This window comes from Schistocerca cancellata, chromosome 12 (genome assembly GCF_023864275.1).
Source record: "Schistocerca cancellata isolate TAMUIC-IGC-003103 chromosome 12, iqSchCanc2.1, whole genome shotgun sequence".
Classification (NCBI taxonomy): Eukaryota; Metazoa; Arthropoda; class Insecta; order Orthoptera; family Acrididae; genus Schistocerca; species Schistocerca cancellata.
The window spans coordinates 43,582,953-43,598,487 of NC_064637.1; the positions used below are offsets into that span (position 1 = coordinate 43,582,953).

The 15,535-nt window shown below is 42.6% G+C and overlaps 1 protein-coding gene across 2 annotated transcripts in view; it reads left to right on the forward strand.

The window, feature by feature from the left end:
• Window positions 1-15,535, forward strand: part of LOC126109644 (1,5-anhydro-D-fructose reductase-like) — a 97,486-nt gene that overhangs the window by 63,077 nt on the left and 18,874 nt on the right. For both annotated transcript variants that reach the window (XM_049914693.1, XM_049914692.1), the window contains exon 6: window positions 8,512-8,671. In XM_049914693.1, coding sequence (XP_049770650.1) covers window positions 8,512-8,671 — 160 coding nt within the window. The remainder of the gene's footprint in view (window positions 1-8,511; window positions 8,672-15,535) is intronic.

The following is a 15,535-nucleotide window of genomic DNA, read 5'->3' on the forward strand; positions in this document are numbered from 1 at the left end:
TGCAGAATCACTGTGGATGAGATCCGTCGGTTACTGGGTAATAGCACGAGCACCGCCCACACTGTAATGCAGTAATACTTGAACTTTTGAGAAATGTATGCACAGAAGGTACCCCACCAACTGACAGCCAAACAGTGCAATACTCAAATGGCGCTCTCTTTCAGTCATCTGCATTCTTATTGTGAGGAGGAATATGGCTTTCTCTTGCATATTGTCACAGGTGACAAAACATGGTGTCCCCATTTTGAACAGGAAAGCAAGCATCAGAGCAAGCAATGGAAACATGCAGCTTCCCCAACTCCAAAGAAATCAAAGGCCGTGCAACCAGTTCCGGTAACATCACGATGTCCTTTTTTGACCACAAGGGCCCACTGCTTGTCGAGTTACTGGAACAGGAAACCACCATCAATACCCAGCGTTATCAAGCCACTTTACAGAACCTTAGACGAGCCATCGAGTCGAAACGCCGAGGCATGTTGTCCAGCAGCGTTATCCTCCTGCATGATAATGCCCCCCCACACACGGCCAATGTGGTGAAGACGACATTGCAGCAGTTTTGGTGGGAAACACTGGAACATCCACCGTACAGTCCTGACCTTTCACTGTGTGACTTTTATGTGTTTGGACCTCTAAAACAGAGACTTAAAAAGAAACAACCATCAGTTTGTGGTCTGTGCACAGGTGAAACTTGGATCCGTATAGAAAAACATTAATTTTTTTTTAGAGCATATACGATTGCCAAAGCCTCCTCCTCTATCTGAGAATAATGCTTTTGTGCTGAATTTAAGGATTCAGAGGCATATGCAATAGGGCATTCAGTTCTGACCACATACTTATGAACATGGATGGTACAAGGCCAGACTGAGACACGTTAGCTGCTGTCACAAGTTACTGACCTGGCTTGAAAGTGCCAAACAAGGAGCCGACTGCAGCTTAGATTTCAATGGCTTGGATGCCTGGTCACAAGCTGGGGCCCAGTGGAAAGGAGCATCTTTATGTAATAATGCATGGAATGGTTGTGCACAGCAGCAGTGTCCGCTATGAATTTGTGATAGTATGCAATTTTGCCTAAAAATACCTCTAATTTTTTGATGGATGTGGGATGCGGCAGTGTGGTAATAGCCTCAGTATGCTGGCTCAGTGGTTTAATGCCGGTATATGACACTTCATAACCGAAATAAATAATGGATGGTTGAAAAAACTGTGTCTTGTGCAAACTGCACTTTCACTGTCAGACTGTTAAACAGAAAATAGAGCATGAAGATTCTGCAGATGCTCCCCTGTGGAGTCACCAGACACTACCATGTCATCAAAATAATTGCTGCAGCCTGGAACTGATGCAATAAGTTGCTCTAAAAAGCAATGAAATATTTTCTGGAGGCTAGAAATCTACTAAGTAGGAATCAGCATGGGTTTCGAAAAAGACGATCCTGTGAAAACCAGCTCACGCAATTCGTCCACGAGACTTAGAGGGCCATAGACACGGGTTCCCAGGTAGACGCCGTGTTTCTTGACTTCCGGAAGGCATTTGATATAGTTCCCCACAGTCATTTAATGAACAAAGTAAGAGCATATGGACTATCAGACCAATTGTGTGATTGGATTGAAGAGTTCCTAGATAACAGAACGCAGAATGTCATTCTCAATGGACAGAAGTCTTCTGAAGTAAGAGTGACTTCAGGCGTGTCACACGGGAGTGTCGTAGGACCATTGCTATTCACAACATATATAAATGACCTTGTGGATAACATCAGAATTTCACTGAGGCTTTTTGCGGATGATGCTGTGGTGTATCGAGAGGTTGTAACAATGGAAAATTCTACTGAAATGCAGGTGGATCTGCAACGAATTGATGCATGGTACAGGAAATGGCAATTGAATTTCAATGTAGACAAGTGTAATGTGCTGTGAATACACAGAAAGAAAGATCCTTTATCATTTAGCTGCAACAAAGCAGGTCAGCAACTGGAAGCAATTAATTCCTTAAATTATCTGGGAGTAGGCATTAGGAGTAGTTAAAATGGAACGACCATATAAAATTAATCGTCAGTAAAGCAGATGCCAAACTGAGATTCATTGGAAGAATCCTAAAGAAATGCAGTCTGAAAACAAAGGAAGTAGGTTACAGTTCACTTGTTCACCCAGTGCTTAAATACGGCTCATGAGTGTGGTATCCATACCAGATAGGGTTGATAGAAGAGAGAGAGAAGATCCAGCAGAGAGCAGCGTACTTCATTACAGGAACATTTAGTAATCGCGAAAGCGTTACAGAGATGATAGATAAATTCTAGTGGAAGACTCTGCAAGAGAGACACTCAGTAGCTCGGTACGGGCTTTTGTTGAAGTTTCGAGAACATACCTTCACCGAGGAGTCAAGCATTATATTGCTCCCTCCTACGTACATCTCGCGAAGAGACCATGAGGATAAAATCAGAGAGATGAGAGCCCACACAGAGAAATACCGACAATCTTTCTTTCCACGAACAATTCGAGACTGCAATAGAAGGGAGAAATGATAGACGTACTCAAGGTACCCTCCGCCACACACCGTCAGGTGGCTTGCAGAATATGGATGTAGATGTAGATAGCTGGTGCGCTTGCCACATCAAAAGGCAAATGGTGGTACTGATAAAATCCAAATGGGGTATTGACAACCAGAAGATTCCTCATCAAGTGGCAGCTGTAAATATGCCTCTGCTAGGTTGATCTTTGAAAAATAATTACCTCCCCCCCCCCCCCACCCCCCCAATAACTCTGGAGACAGCTCCTCAGGGTGTGTTCATGACGAAGCACAGAGTAGGTGGTCTCCTGTTCTCAGTGGTGGTTTAGTTGAGAAAGTGAATGAGAAAATTTGTGAAAACAGGTGGCTCACAATAAGAATACTTTGTGATTAGTTACCACAAATTTCAAAAACTGTTTTACATGGGACTGTCACATATATTTTAAATTTTCGCAAATTGTGTTCCATTGTATTCTGAAAATGCTTACAGATGTCCACAAAACAAAGCAACTTGGCAGTGATTTTACATTTCTTACCCAATACAGTGATGAGGGGATGAATTCTTGAACAGATTAGTGAAATAAAATTGAAAACAACATGTCTTCTAGGGTTATGAACCGAGTGGTGGCGAAATCTTATCGCAACATTTCGATGAATTTCATACCCACCATCAAGTGAGGATCATGTGTACGAAACTTGTTGAAATGTTGTGACAAGCTGATGCCAACACTCAGTTCATCAACCAACAACATTTCATCTCTGGTAGTTTTGTTGTAGGTATTGTGACTGAAAAGATGATAGCTCTACTGGATACACGAAATTGGTCCATGCAGTCCCCAAGCTGATCACTGGCCTAGAAGAAATGAAAATGAATAAAGGACACATATCAACTGCTATTCTCTGTGGGCAGTAGCATCTTCACTAGACTTTTACATCTACACGGTGTGTGAGACGCCGCCTACCTCCTAGTATCAAATGCTCATCGATTTGATTTGTTTTACATATTAAGTGTCCAGTATATTGGTATGTCCCCCATCACATTTTAAGCACATTTCCATATGCCTCCATGCTCTTCTTGATGTATTCTCGAGCATTTCTGGTGTTATAATGTGAAATACATCATCAACAGTGTGTGCAATTCTTTGTTCATAGCATAACGACAAGCAGACACATGCACTTTAATGACTCCCCTAACGAGCTGTCAGGTGTGGTGAGGACAGGACTTCTTGGTGGCCATTTCGAGGGAACTGGTGTTACTGATGAACCACGACCTATCCACATCCTGGAAGTGTTCATTTAGGAACTCGGGCACTGCAAAAGCATAGTATGGAGGTGCACCATCTTGCTCCAACTCTGTGTGTACTGTGAGGCCCCTTTTCCTCTAGCTGAGGTATTAATCATATTCGTAGCATGTGCAAATAATTTGCACCATTGACAGTCCCTTCGAAAAACTGCGGTCCGAGCAGATGTTGCAGTGTCTTTGCAGCCTGTATCATTACATGAGGCAGGTTCCTTTCTAACTCAACTATGTGGTGAGGATTCTCTTTGACCCAAATGTTAATACAGGGTGTCCACAATGAGACTCCGACATTTGAACTCATAAAATCTGAGAGGAAACACAATTTATTGACGAACAAATACAGGGAAATCATACAGCAGCTCATCAACTTTTCATACACAGGTACGGTTCAGTACCCCTTAACATGGGCACCACGGGTAGCGCGAAGAATATCAAGTCTATAATCTATTTTGTGCCATGTGTTGTGGAGCATCTGTTCTGTGACAGAGTTGATGACAATTCTTATGCGCTGTTTCAAGTCTTGCATGTCCTTTAGTGGTGTAGCGTATACCCGATATCTCACATAACCCCACAAGAAAAAATCGAGGGGGGTTATGTCGGGCGAACGTGGCGGCCAAGGAATTGGACCTCCACGGCCAATCCATCGTTGCAGGAATGTGTCATTAAAAATATTCGGACGTCAAGGCTCCAATGGGATGGTACACCGTCCTGTTGAAACATCACATTTGGCTGCAGGTCTGTTATCTGTGGCATGGCAAATTGTTCCAACATGTCCAGGTAGATGACTCCATCCGCAGTCAGCTCCTGAAAGAAAAATGGCCCAACAATGCGATTTATCATCAACCACACCACACGTTAACTTTTGGACTGTCACGCATGTGTTCCCTAGGTGCACGTGGATTTTCAGACCCCAGATGCGCACATTGTGACGATTGACTGCCCCTGATACGTGAAAGGTTCCCTCATCAGTAAACATCATGCGTGATAAAAATGTCTCGTCCGCAGCAATGCGATCTAACATGACACCTGCAAATTCTTCTCGCTTTGATCGATCATCAGGCTTGATTTCTTGCACAACCTGCACTTTATATGTGTACAAACGTAATCTCTGATGAAGCACTTTGTGCACCATTGAACATTTCATACGAAGTTCTCGTGCTGCCTGTCGCACTGACTTCTGTGGACTTTGTTCGAATGACCGCCGCACTTGTTCCACATGATGTTCGCTGATCCCAGGCTTACCACCACCGTGCCCTTTCGCAACACTCCCAGCAGCCAAAAACTGATCAGACCACTTCTTTATAGTCTTCAACAATGGGTGTGCTTTGTTGTAAACTCGACGAAAGTTTCTTTGCACTTGCGTCGCCGATTTTGTCTCTGCATACCACCAGACCACTTGTGCACACTCCTTCATATGCTCCATTTTGCTAAAACAATTGATTGCAGCTCCACTACGGCCACTTGCCGTATCAAATTTGCACACCACAAACTTGTTGAGTTGCTCTGTCTGCCCCTTCATGATTCACAGGTCCACCATCTGAAATGAAAAAGATATAGGATATTAAAATGTTGGAGTCTCATTGTGGACACCCTGTATTTATAGTAAGTGAGGTGTAATATATAACACATTCATCTCAAAACATAACCTTGGCACAGTTCACTGCATTTGGAAATTAAGTATAAAATGTGGCATGCTAAAGGGCACTCATCTGATAACTTATTTATGAATGCCATTCAGAATAATCTCACCTTAAGTACTTTTTTTCATGTGATCTCACATTTTTGTCCTCAGTCTACTGAGTTCTGAGGCACATTTCCATGTCGGCTTTGTAGGACATTGTTCAATCGAGGCAGAGACTCCGACACTTGTTTCCTCTTGTGTCTTCTTCCTTCCACTCTACAAGCTATCTGTAAGAGTGCCAAAAACAAAAGTACACTTTTCCCGATCCAGAAGTGTTGCCTTTCGCAGTGGAGCCTTAAATATTTGCTTGATTTTGTATACCCTCATCGCCAGTTTTGTAAACCCTCTTCGCCAGTTTTGTAAAGTGTAGTGGACTGACAAGACAGCCAGTCCACAGTGACGGGTAACCGAAAGGCACGCGTACACACACGCCGACTGGCATGAAGTCTGGAACAGGATACGTAATTAATGCTATAAAGAAAAGTACGTATCGTCTGTTTACTTAACTTTAATTCATCCTTGTGGTACATCGCTCGTGACTATACAAATGAGACTCTCTCCAGATATGGTTAATGGCGCCTTGCTAGGTCGTAGCCATGGACTTAGCTGTTGGCTATTCTAACTGTCTCTCGGCAAATGAGAGTAAGGCTTCGTCAGTGTAGTCGCTAGCAAAGTCGTCGTACAACTGGGGGCGAGTGCTAGTACGTCTTTCTAGACCTGCCGTGTGGTGGCGCTCGGTCTGCAATTACTGACAGTGGCGACACGCGGGTCCGACATGTACTAACGGACCGCGGCCGATTTAAAGCTACCACCTAGCAAGTGTGGCGTCTGGCGGTGACACCACATAAAGGCCTCGTCGTCAGTTTTGTAAAGGCCTCGTCGTCAGTTTTGTAAAGGCCTCGTCGCTACTGCTGTGGAGGCCGAGTTGCCACTGTTGTTACGGTAGGCAGAGTTTTTGAGTTCGTGAAATGGCTTCTGGTGCAGAACACTGCTAACAAAATTTCTCCTTGCCACTAGTACACAGCTATGCCCCAGGGTCAGGTAACAGGATAGGAGAATGAAGATTCTACAACACTGCAACAAATTAGTACCAAAGTCACACAAATGAGGTAAAAAGGTTTACTTATCTGTGTGACTTGTCGAATAATGAAGTTTGCAACACTATATTTAATGTAACACAAAAAAGGCCCTCAATGGCTGAATGCAAATAATCATAGGTAAACTTCACAGTACATAGGAAATGCAATTTACAACAACTGTCTCTAAGAGTTCACTAAATGACTTCCCTGTCTAAGTCAGCCCTGGACGATGATCTATAATTACCTTGTCACTAAATGCTCCTCAATAGTGATGATGATGATTTTGGTTTCTGGGGCACTCAACAGTGCAGTTATCAGCACTTGTACGAATTCCCAGTCTTTTCACCTTCCAGTCTCACTGATTCCTGAATTATGAGGACAACAGAAACATCTAGACCCTGAGTGGAGAAAATCCCCAACTCAGCATTCTGTACATGGTGATCTCAAAGATCTAGCACCAGCGCTAATATTGCGCGGAATGCTACACACTTATAGTTAATATAACAATGTAAACAATCAATTATTGACAAAATTATTTAATTCCTCCCCACTCCACCAAGAGTGTCTTTCCGCCGTCCACCTAACCTTCGTAACCTCTTAGTTCGTCCCTATGAAATCCCCAAACCACCTTCCCTACCCTCTGGTTCCTACCCCTGTAACCGCCCCCGGTGTAAAACCTGCCCCACGCACCCTCCCACCACCACCTACTCCAGTCCTGTAACCCGGAAGGTGTACACGATCAAAGGCAGAGCCACGTGTGAAAGCACCCACGTGATTTACCAACTGACCTGCGTACACTGTGACGCATTCTATGTGGGAATGACCAGCAACAAACTGTCCATTCACATGAATGGACACAGGCAGACAGTTTTTGTTGGTAATGAGGATCACCCTGTGGCTAAACATGCCTTGGTGCACGGCCAGCACATCTTGGCACAATGTTACACCATCCGGGTTATCTGGATACTTCCCACTTACACCAACCTATCGGAACTCCGGAGATGTGAACTTGCCCTTCAATATATCCTCTCTTCCTGTTATCCACCAGGCCTCAATCTCCACTAATTTCAAGTTGCCGCCACTCATACCTCACCTGTCATTCAACATCATTTTTGCCTCTGCACTTCCGCCTCGACTGACATCTCTGCCCAAACTCTTTGCCTTTAAATATGTCTGCTTGTGTCTGTATATGTGTGGATCGATATATGTGTGTGTGTGAGTGTATACCTGTCCTTTTTCCCCCTAAGGTAAGTCTTTCCGCTCCCGGGATTGGAATGACTCCTTACCCTCTCTCTTAAAACCCACATCCTTTTGTCTTTCCCTCTCCTTCCCTCTTTCCTGATGAAGCAACCGTTGGTTGTGAAAGCTTGAATTTTGTGTGTATGTTTGTGTTTGTTTGTGTGTCTATCAACATGCCAGCACTTTCATTTGGTAAGTTACATCATCTTTGTTTTTAGATACAATTAAATAATTTTACACTTATAGTTAAAGTTTTTTACATTCTTCTTCCTAGTGGCATTGCATGAAATCATGTTCCAGTAAATTTTTGATGTGATGGAATAAAAACTGAAAAAAAAATTGCAGCTTTAGTTTGAGGTGAGAGTGACGGTTACGAGGAAGAATTGAGTACTGAAGCCCTTATGGGAATGCAAGGTTTCTCAACTAATTTTGATGATAAATCTTCTCGGATTATCAGCCAAATCAAGGTGTTGTTCTGTGGCAGAGTAACATCTTGACTCAGCTGATAACCAAAGAAGACTTCATTACTGAAGCCTTTCTGCCTTTACAATTATCTGCAGCGGCTTATTGAACATTCAACTCCCATGTACACACCCATTGACAATGCTTTAGTGTCACTGTTATAACTTTACTGTAAGAGAGCAGAATATTTTAGAGTCAAGAGTTAAATGAGATTAATGGGTAGATGTCCTTCCTTTGCTTCCCTTTTCAGGTTAGTAAGCTTGAGCCCCATGAGAGATCCGGTAGTGTCACGTATTGCAGAGAAGTACAAGAAGACGACTGCCCAAGTGTTACTGCGTCACACCGTACAGCGAGGCATTGTGGTCATCCCAAAAAGTGTCAACCCTGATCGCATCAAGCAGAACTTCGATGTAAGTGATCATACCATGTTTTGGTTGTTAGTCAGTTTTGAAGCTTTTTGGTCAGACTTTATTTTTACTCTTTACCTGATATTAGGGCTCATATAGAGGCATATAGACAGTTGTTTTTTCCTCTCACTATTTGTGAGTTGAACAAGAAAGGACGTGACTAATAGTGTGTAATATTACCCTCCCACACATCAGCATTAAATTTCTCTGTCTCTGCAAAAGTGTCGAAAGCTTAGAGAGGCATAAGGTATACAAAACTTTTTACTTATCTTCATTTTCTCTTCTTGTTGGCTGCAGTTCTCGCATCTAGGGGTAGACTCTTGAAGCCGAAATGTCAATTGTGTGGGTTCCAGATGACTAGATAGTTAATGTAGTACTTTCTGTTGCTATGACTTTCTTTTTCACTACTGGCCATTAAAATTGCTACACCAAGAAGAAATGCAGATGATAAACGGGTATTCATTGGACAAATATATTACACTAGAACTGACATGTGATTTCACTTTCTCGCAATTTGGGTGCATAGATCCTGAGAAATCAGTACTCAGAACAACCACCTCTGGCCGTAATAACAGCCTCGATATGCCTGGGCTTTGAGTCAAAGAGAGCTTGGGTGGCATGTACATGTACAGCTGCCCATGCAGCTTCAACACGATACCACAGTTCATCAAGAGTAGTGACTGGCGTCTTGTGACGAGCGAGTTGGTCGGCCACCATTGACCGGAAGTTTTCAATTGGTGAGAGATCTGGAGAACATGCTGGCCAGGGCGGCAGTCGAACATTTTCTGTATCCAGAAAGGCCCGTACAGGACCTGCAACATGCAGTCGTGCATTATCCTGCAGGGATCGAATGAAGGGTAGAGCCTCTGGTCGTAACACATTTGAAATGTAACGTCCACTGTTCAAAGTGCCATCAGTGCGAACAAGAGAAGAATGAAGTACGGAGTACGGAGCATACCCCACTGACTGGCAATGCTAGAAAAAGGACCCCAGTACTCTGGTATCAGACTACTAAGAAGTCTGCCCAAAAACTTGCAAGATAGTGTACTTCATAATGACTTTCCAAAGAAACTTAAAGACTATCTCATTGAAAAAGAGTTTTACAGTGTTGCAGAATACTTATGCCATTAAATTTGTATATATTGTTACTCATTATCAGTGATGTAAAAATGTAAGCTAAAGGTGCAGAAAAAAAAGTGATAAAGAATGTTAATACTTTGACATGTCCTATATTACACGTACATTTACTGTACACAATGTAATCATACAGGATCAAATAAAATTCAATTCAATTCAATTCAAGGTGACCCAGACGTGTAACCAATGGCACCCCATACCATCACGCTGTGTGATACGCCAGTATGGGGATGATGAATACATGCTTTCAATGTGCGTTCACCGCGATGTCGCCAAACACGGATGCGACCATCATGATGCTGTAAACAGAACCTGGATTCATCTGAAAAAATGACATTTTGTCATTCGTCCACCCAGGTCAGTCGTTGAGTACACCATCACAGGTGCTCCTGTCTGTGATGCAGCGTCAAGGGTAACCACAGCCACGGTCTCCAAGCTGATAGTCCATGCTGCAGCAAATGGCGTCGTGTAGATGGTTGTTGTCTTGCAAACGTCTCCATCTGTTGCCTCAGGGATCAAGACGTGGCTGCACAATCCGTTACAGCGATGTGGATAAGATGCCTGTCATCTCGACTGCTAATGATATGAGGCCATTGGGATCCAGCACGGCATTCCGTATTACCCTCCTGCACCCACCGATTTCATATTCTGCTAACAGTCATCGGATTTCGACCAATGCAAGCAGCAACGTCATGATACGATAAACCGCAGTCGCGATAGGCTACAATCCGACCTTTATCAGAGTCGGAAATGTGATGGTTTGCATTTCTCCTCCTTACATGAGGCATCACAACAACGTTTCATGAGGCAATGCCAGTCATCTGCTGTTTATGTATGAGAAATTGGTTGGAAACTTTCTTCATGTCAGCACGTTGTAGGTGTCACCACCGGCACCAACCTTGTGTGATTGCTCTGAAAAGCTAATTATTTGCATATCACACCATCTTGTTCCTGTCAGTTAAATTTAGCATCTGTAGCATGTCATCGTGGTGTAGCAATTTTCATGGCCAGTAATGTATTTTATCCCATTCTTCTACATCACAGTGACTTCACAATCTCCATTTTCATAAAACCAACAATTACTTTGTTATTGACAAAACTAAAAAACTTGTGCATTTCCATCAGAGGCGTATTCACTACTACCTACATTCTGCAGTCCTCAGAGTATTCCAAAGAGTTTACAAAGCAAAAGAGTGTACAAACTTTCTTGACGAATGAGGAATCTTCACCAAGTTATATCATTACTTTATAAATGAGTCCAGAAATTAATTTTATAATTAGCATTAGATTGCATAGTTAATAATATGAATTTTAAGTATGCCAGATATTTTTTAGTTTCAAATATTTCTAAAATAAGAGTAATTTTAGCCGTACATATTGATTGTAACAAATTAATTTCTTTTTATACATTTTAGCCAAAATATAATACATTGTATACAAAATCATATGAAATTCATTTAGTGAAACAGGTGAGATAATGTTAACCCATACTAGATTCGAGATTAATCCTGCTATTGGCTACTCCAACATAAAAAAAGGCAATGCTAGAGGAGGGTGTCCCATTACAAGTGCTACTGGGTACCCTCCACCTTGCATCTTATGATGGCTTTTGGAATATGTATGTAGATGTAGAATAAAAATAGACATTACAAGTCTTGCACTAGTGGAGGTAATTTGAAAGGAATCATTTTAATGCTGCATGATAGCAATCCTTCTTCATCTTGAAAAATCTCATCCTGTATCATTTCTTTTATTTTCCCCGAGAGTCAGTTATAAATTGGGTTTCATCACATCAGTCAGAAAATTTTTGTATGAGGTTGTTATAAGTTTCCGAGATTTTGACAAGTAATGATGAGATTCCTCCATTTTGCTTTGCACGGATCCAGTGTTCTTTGAATCCTCAGTCCAATGGAGCCAGTAGTCCTTGTAGGCATACAAAGACTGTGGGCAACTTCTTCTCTCTCTCTCTCTCTCTCTCTCTCTCTCTCTCTCTCTCTTTTTTTTTTTAAGGTTATAGCATATTCCACTGTAAACTACTGGGTTACTTTGTTTATTTGCAGTATAAGAAATGCGAAAATTGAAAATAAAGCAAGCTTCCACATAGAGAACCACCCCGCGACCCATGGATTAGTGTTCTGTACTCTTTCTACATCATCTACATCTACATCTACATACATACTCCGCAATCCACCATACGGTGCTTGGTGGAGGGTACCTCATACCACAACTAGCATCTTCTCTCCCTGTTCCACTCCCAAACAGAACAAGGGAAAAATGATTACCTGTATGCCTCTGTAGGAGCCCTAATCTCTCTTATCTTATATTTGTGGTCTTTCTGCAAAATATAAGTTGGCAGCAGTAAAATTGTACTGCAGTCAGCCTCAAATGCTGGTTCTCTAAATTTTCTCAGTAGCGATTCATGAAAAGAACACCTCCTTTCCTCCAGAGACTCCCACCCGAGTTCCTGAAGCATTTCCGTAACACTCGCGTGATGATCAAACCTACCAGTAACAAATCTAGCAGCCCGCCTCTGAATTGCTTCTATGTCCTCCCTCAATCTGACCTGACAGGCATCCCAAATGCTCGAGCAGTACTCAAGAATAGGTCTTATTAGTGTTTTATAAGTGGTCTCCTTTACAGATGAACTACATCTTCCTAAAATTCTACCAATGAACCGAAGATGACTATCTGCCTTCCCCACAACTGCCATTACATGCTTGTCCCACTTCATATCGCTCTGCAATGTTACGCCCAAATATTTAATCGACATGACTGTGTCAAATGCTACACTACTAATGGAGTATTCAAACATTACGACTGCAGCCTGGAAACTATGCTAACACAAATGGCTCGTGCCTCATCAGACCTGTGCCACAATTCTTCCTAAATGCATGGCCATGTAGAGCTCACACTTAGTCAGTTTTATTTCTAGCCGAGGCCACCATAAATTTGGAGGAAACTGGTGGTGACAAATAGGCATGGTCTCCCTGTCAGTTTGCTTCCCACATGAACAGCACTGACAGTTTGTTTGTCAGTTTGAAAGTGCATGCTCAAAGGGTTTAGCAACGTGTTAACAGTGACCATTATTGTATTTTATGCACAAGTATGGTTTTGCTATCAAAATGACAACATTTGTTGTTATAATCGAATACACTGATATTTGTGTATGCCTAAATACTGTCAGTGTTTTGATACCTATGAGTGCAAACTTACAGACTGTACTCCTTAAAAGTACACTGATGATCCAAAATGTGATGAGCACTGTCCACTGTGAGATAGAGTTCCTCCTGGTGGCATTGTGGACATCGGATGCTGTAAGGATAGTGTACAAGGAGAGCAGACAAGTGTGGAATCATTCTACTGACAAATGCGGGCGTCTGCTGATGTAAAAAATGTTGACAAAGGACACATTGTTACAGTCTGGCCCCAGGGAACAGGCACCTCAAACATGGTGAAGCTGTTAGTGTGCTACTGTTGTGGATAGAGGACAGTGAAACTGTGAGTAGGCAACAAGCTGTCGGACTTCCACATCTCGAGTCACAGGATGTGGAGGTGGGAGGTTTGCTGCTCTGGAAAGCGGTGTCTAATGACAGAGTACAGTAACATAGGAGGCACGAGTGTTTCGGAGCAAGCCATCCCGCATACTTAGTCGAATGTGGGTTTTTGCGGCACGTGTGACACATCGTCATCATCAGTCGCGGTTGCTGTGGGTACTAGACCACAGAGACTGAACTGTGGATCAGTGCAAACTTTTAGCCCGGTTGGATGAATCACATTCTTTGTCACACCAGGTTGATATTCTTGTCTGGATACACCATTGTCCAGTGAACGACTGCTCGAAATGTGCATCGTGCCACAGTTATAGGTCAGTGGAGACAATATTACACTAGAGATGGGCAAAACTGTTCTTTTCAGAGATTGGATCAGAACTGTTCACTCCCTGAAATGAATTAGCTCTTTTTCATGACTCACCACTCATTTACAATAGAAAATAACTGGAAGGCACATTGCCCTTTAAACTTGGTTTATTCCAGTACTATACCTGTATTTTGATCTTATTTGATCCTATTTTGAAGTAACACAGATAATGAGTAAGAATTTTGTATTGTTTATTGAAATTTCCACGATATGACAAAGTTTTGGATTATTGATTTATTTTGCACTATCGTGGTTTTTTGGGTGATCGGAAAATGTTGTAACTTGAGATTTACATTAACAATATATTTGGCTATAATGTATTAAAATTTCATTAACCTCATACAAATACATCGCAAGCCATATATTTTTAAAGTGAACGTTTCCTTCCGAAGACGCCTAAAATCGCAAAATCCGTACCAGAATAAGAAAAAAAAATATAAATTTGACTGTAAAACGAAAGTGCTGCATATAGCCTTACGCAGAATAAAACAAGGAAAATATTGGTGTATCACATTTTGCGATACGTTTATCGGTTCGCTTGTAATTAAAGCGTAAATTCGAGTGTCCATAATAAAAATCCTATAGTAAGAGGAGTCTTCAGGAACCTAATCTAATCAGTTTAAACAAAGAAAAATAAAATAAAAACAATTGATGTATACATAACATAATAATGTAATATACATAGCGGTATTACTACGAAGAACAATATCCAGTAGGGACGAACTCCGATGCAGAGGCGCTGAGTCGAGCAGGTCGAGCCGCGAGCTGTATTACTGCATGAGCTGAGACCGCAGAGACCAAAGTGACACCTGAGTCGCTTTTCTCAATGCTCTGGCTAGAGTCGAGACGGTGGGGCGAGCATTGAGCGGGCGAGTTCCGAGGGTGGGGGGGAGCGGTGAACTCACCCGCTCCGAGACAAATCGTCCGTTCCCTTGCGAGCAGGTTGTTGCAAGTAGTTCCTATGTTATCCGCTAGGTGGCTCTCTGTCCTGTTGCTCACATCAACTGCCCAGAGGGCAGGACGTGTGACTGAAACGATCGCCGACAGAGTGCGATGCGAAGTTACGCTGCGCCAGACACTGCAGGCGGCAGACGACGCACAGAGACGGCACGGCATATGTGAAACACAAAATCCAATGGGGCACTGCACAATGCAGGCAGCCAAGGTAGAAGCAGGGCAGAGGCCGGCGCTGGCTGTGTTGTGTGGCGTGCACTGTGCTCTGACCAGCAGAGGCGCTGCTGATATGCTCCGTCTCTCTCTCTCTCTCTCTCTCTCTCTCTCTCTCTCTCTCTGCCGTGGGAAACGTTTGGAGCTACCGTTCTTTTTTTCTGAATCACTGATTGTTCACTCCTTTGAAAGATGCAACTCTATGCATTAGTTCAAGAGCGGATCCCCCATCTCTATATTACACTACATGGGATATTCAACTCATAGTAATTGAATACACAGTAACAGCCGTGGACTTCGTGAATAGTACTGCAATGCACCAGCATCCCTTTGCCCTCGATGTCTTCCCTGATGGCAATGGCTTCTTCCAGCAGGGTAACGTCTGTGCTACAGTGGTTTGAGGAGCATAACAGTGAGCTCACATTCATGTCTCAGTCAAGTTTATATGCCGACTAGCTCTGCGGATGACAAAGAAATTGAAGAAATGTATGATGAGATAAAAGAAATTATTCAGATAGACAAGGGAGAAGAAAATTTAATAGTCATGGGTGACTGGAACTCCATAGTAGGAAAAGGAAGAGAAGGAAACATAGTAGGTGAATATGGAATGGGCCTAAGGAACGAAAGAGGAAGCTGCCTGCTAGA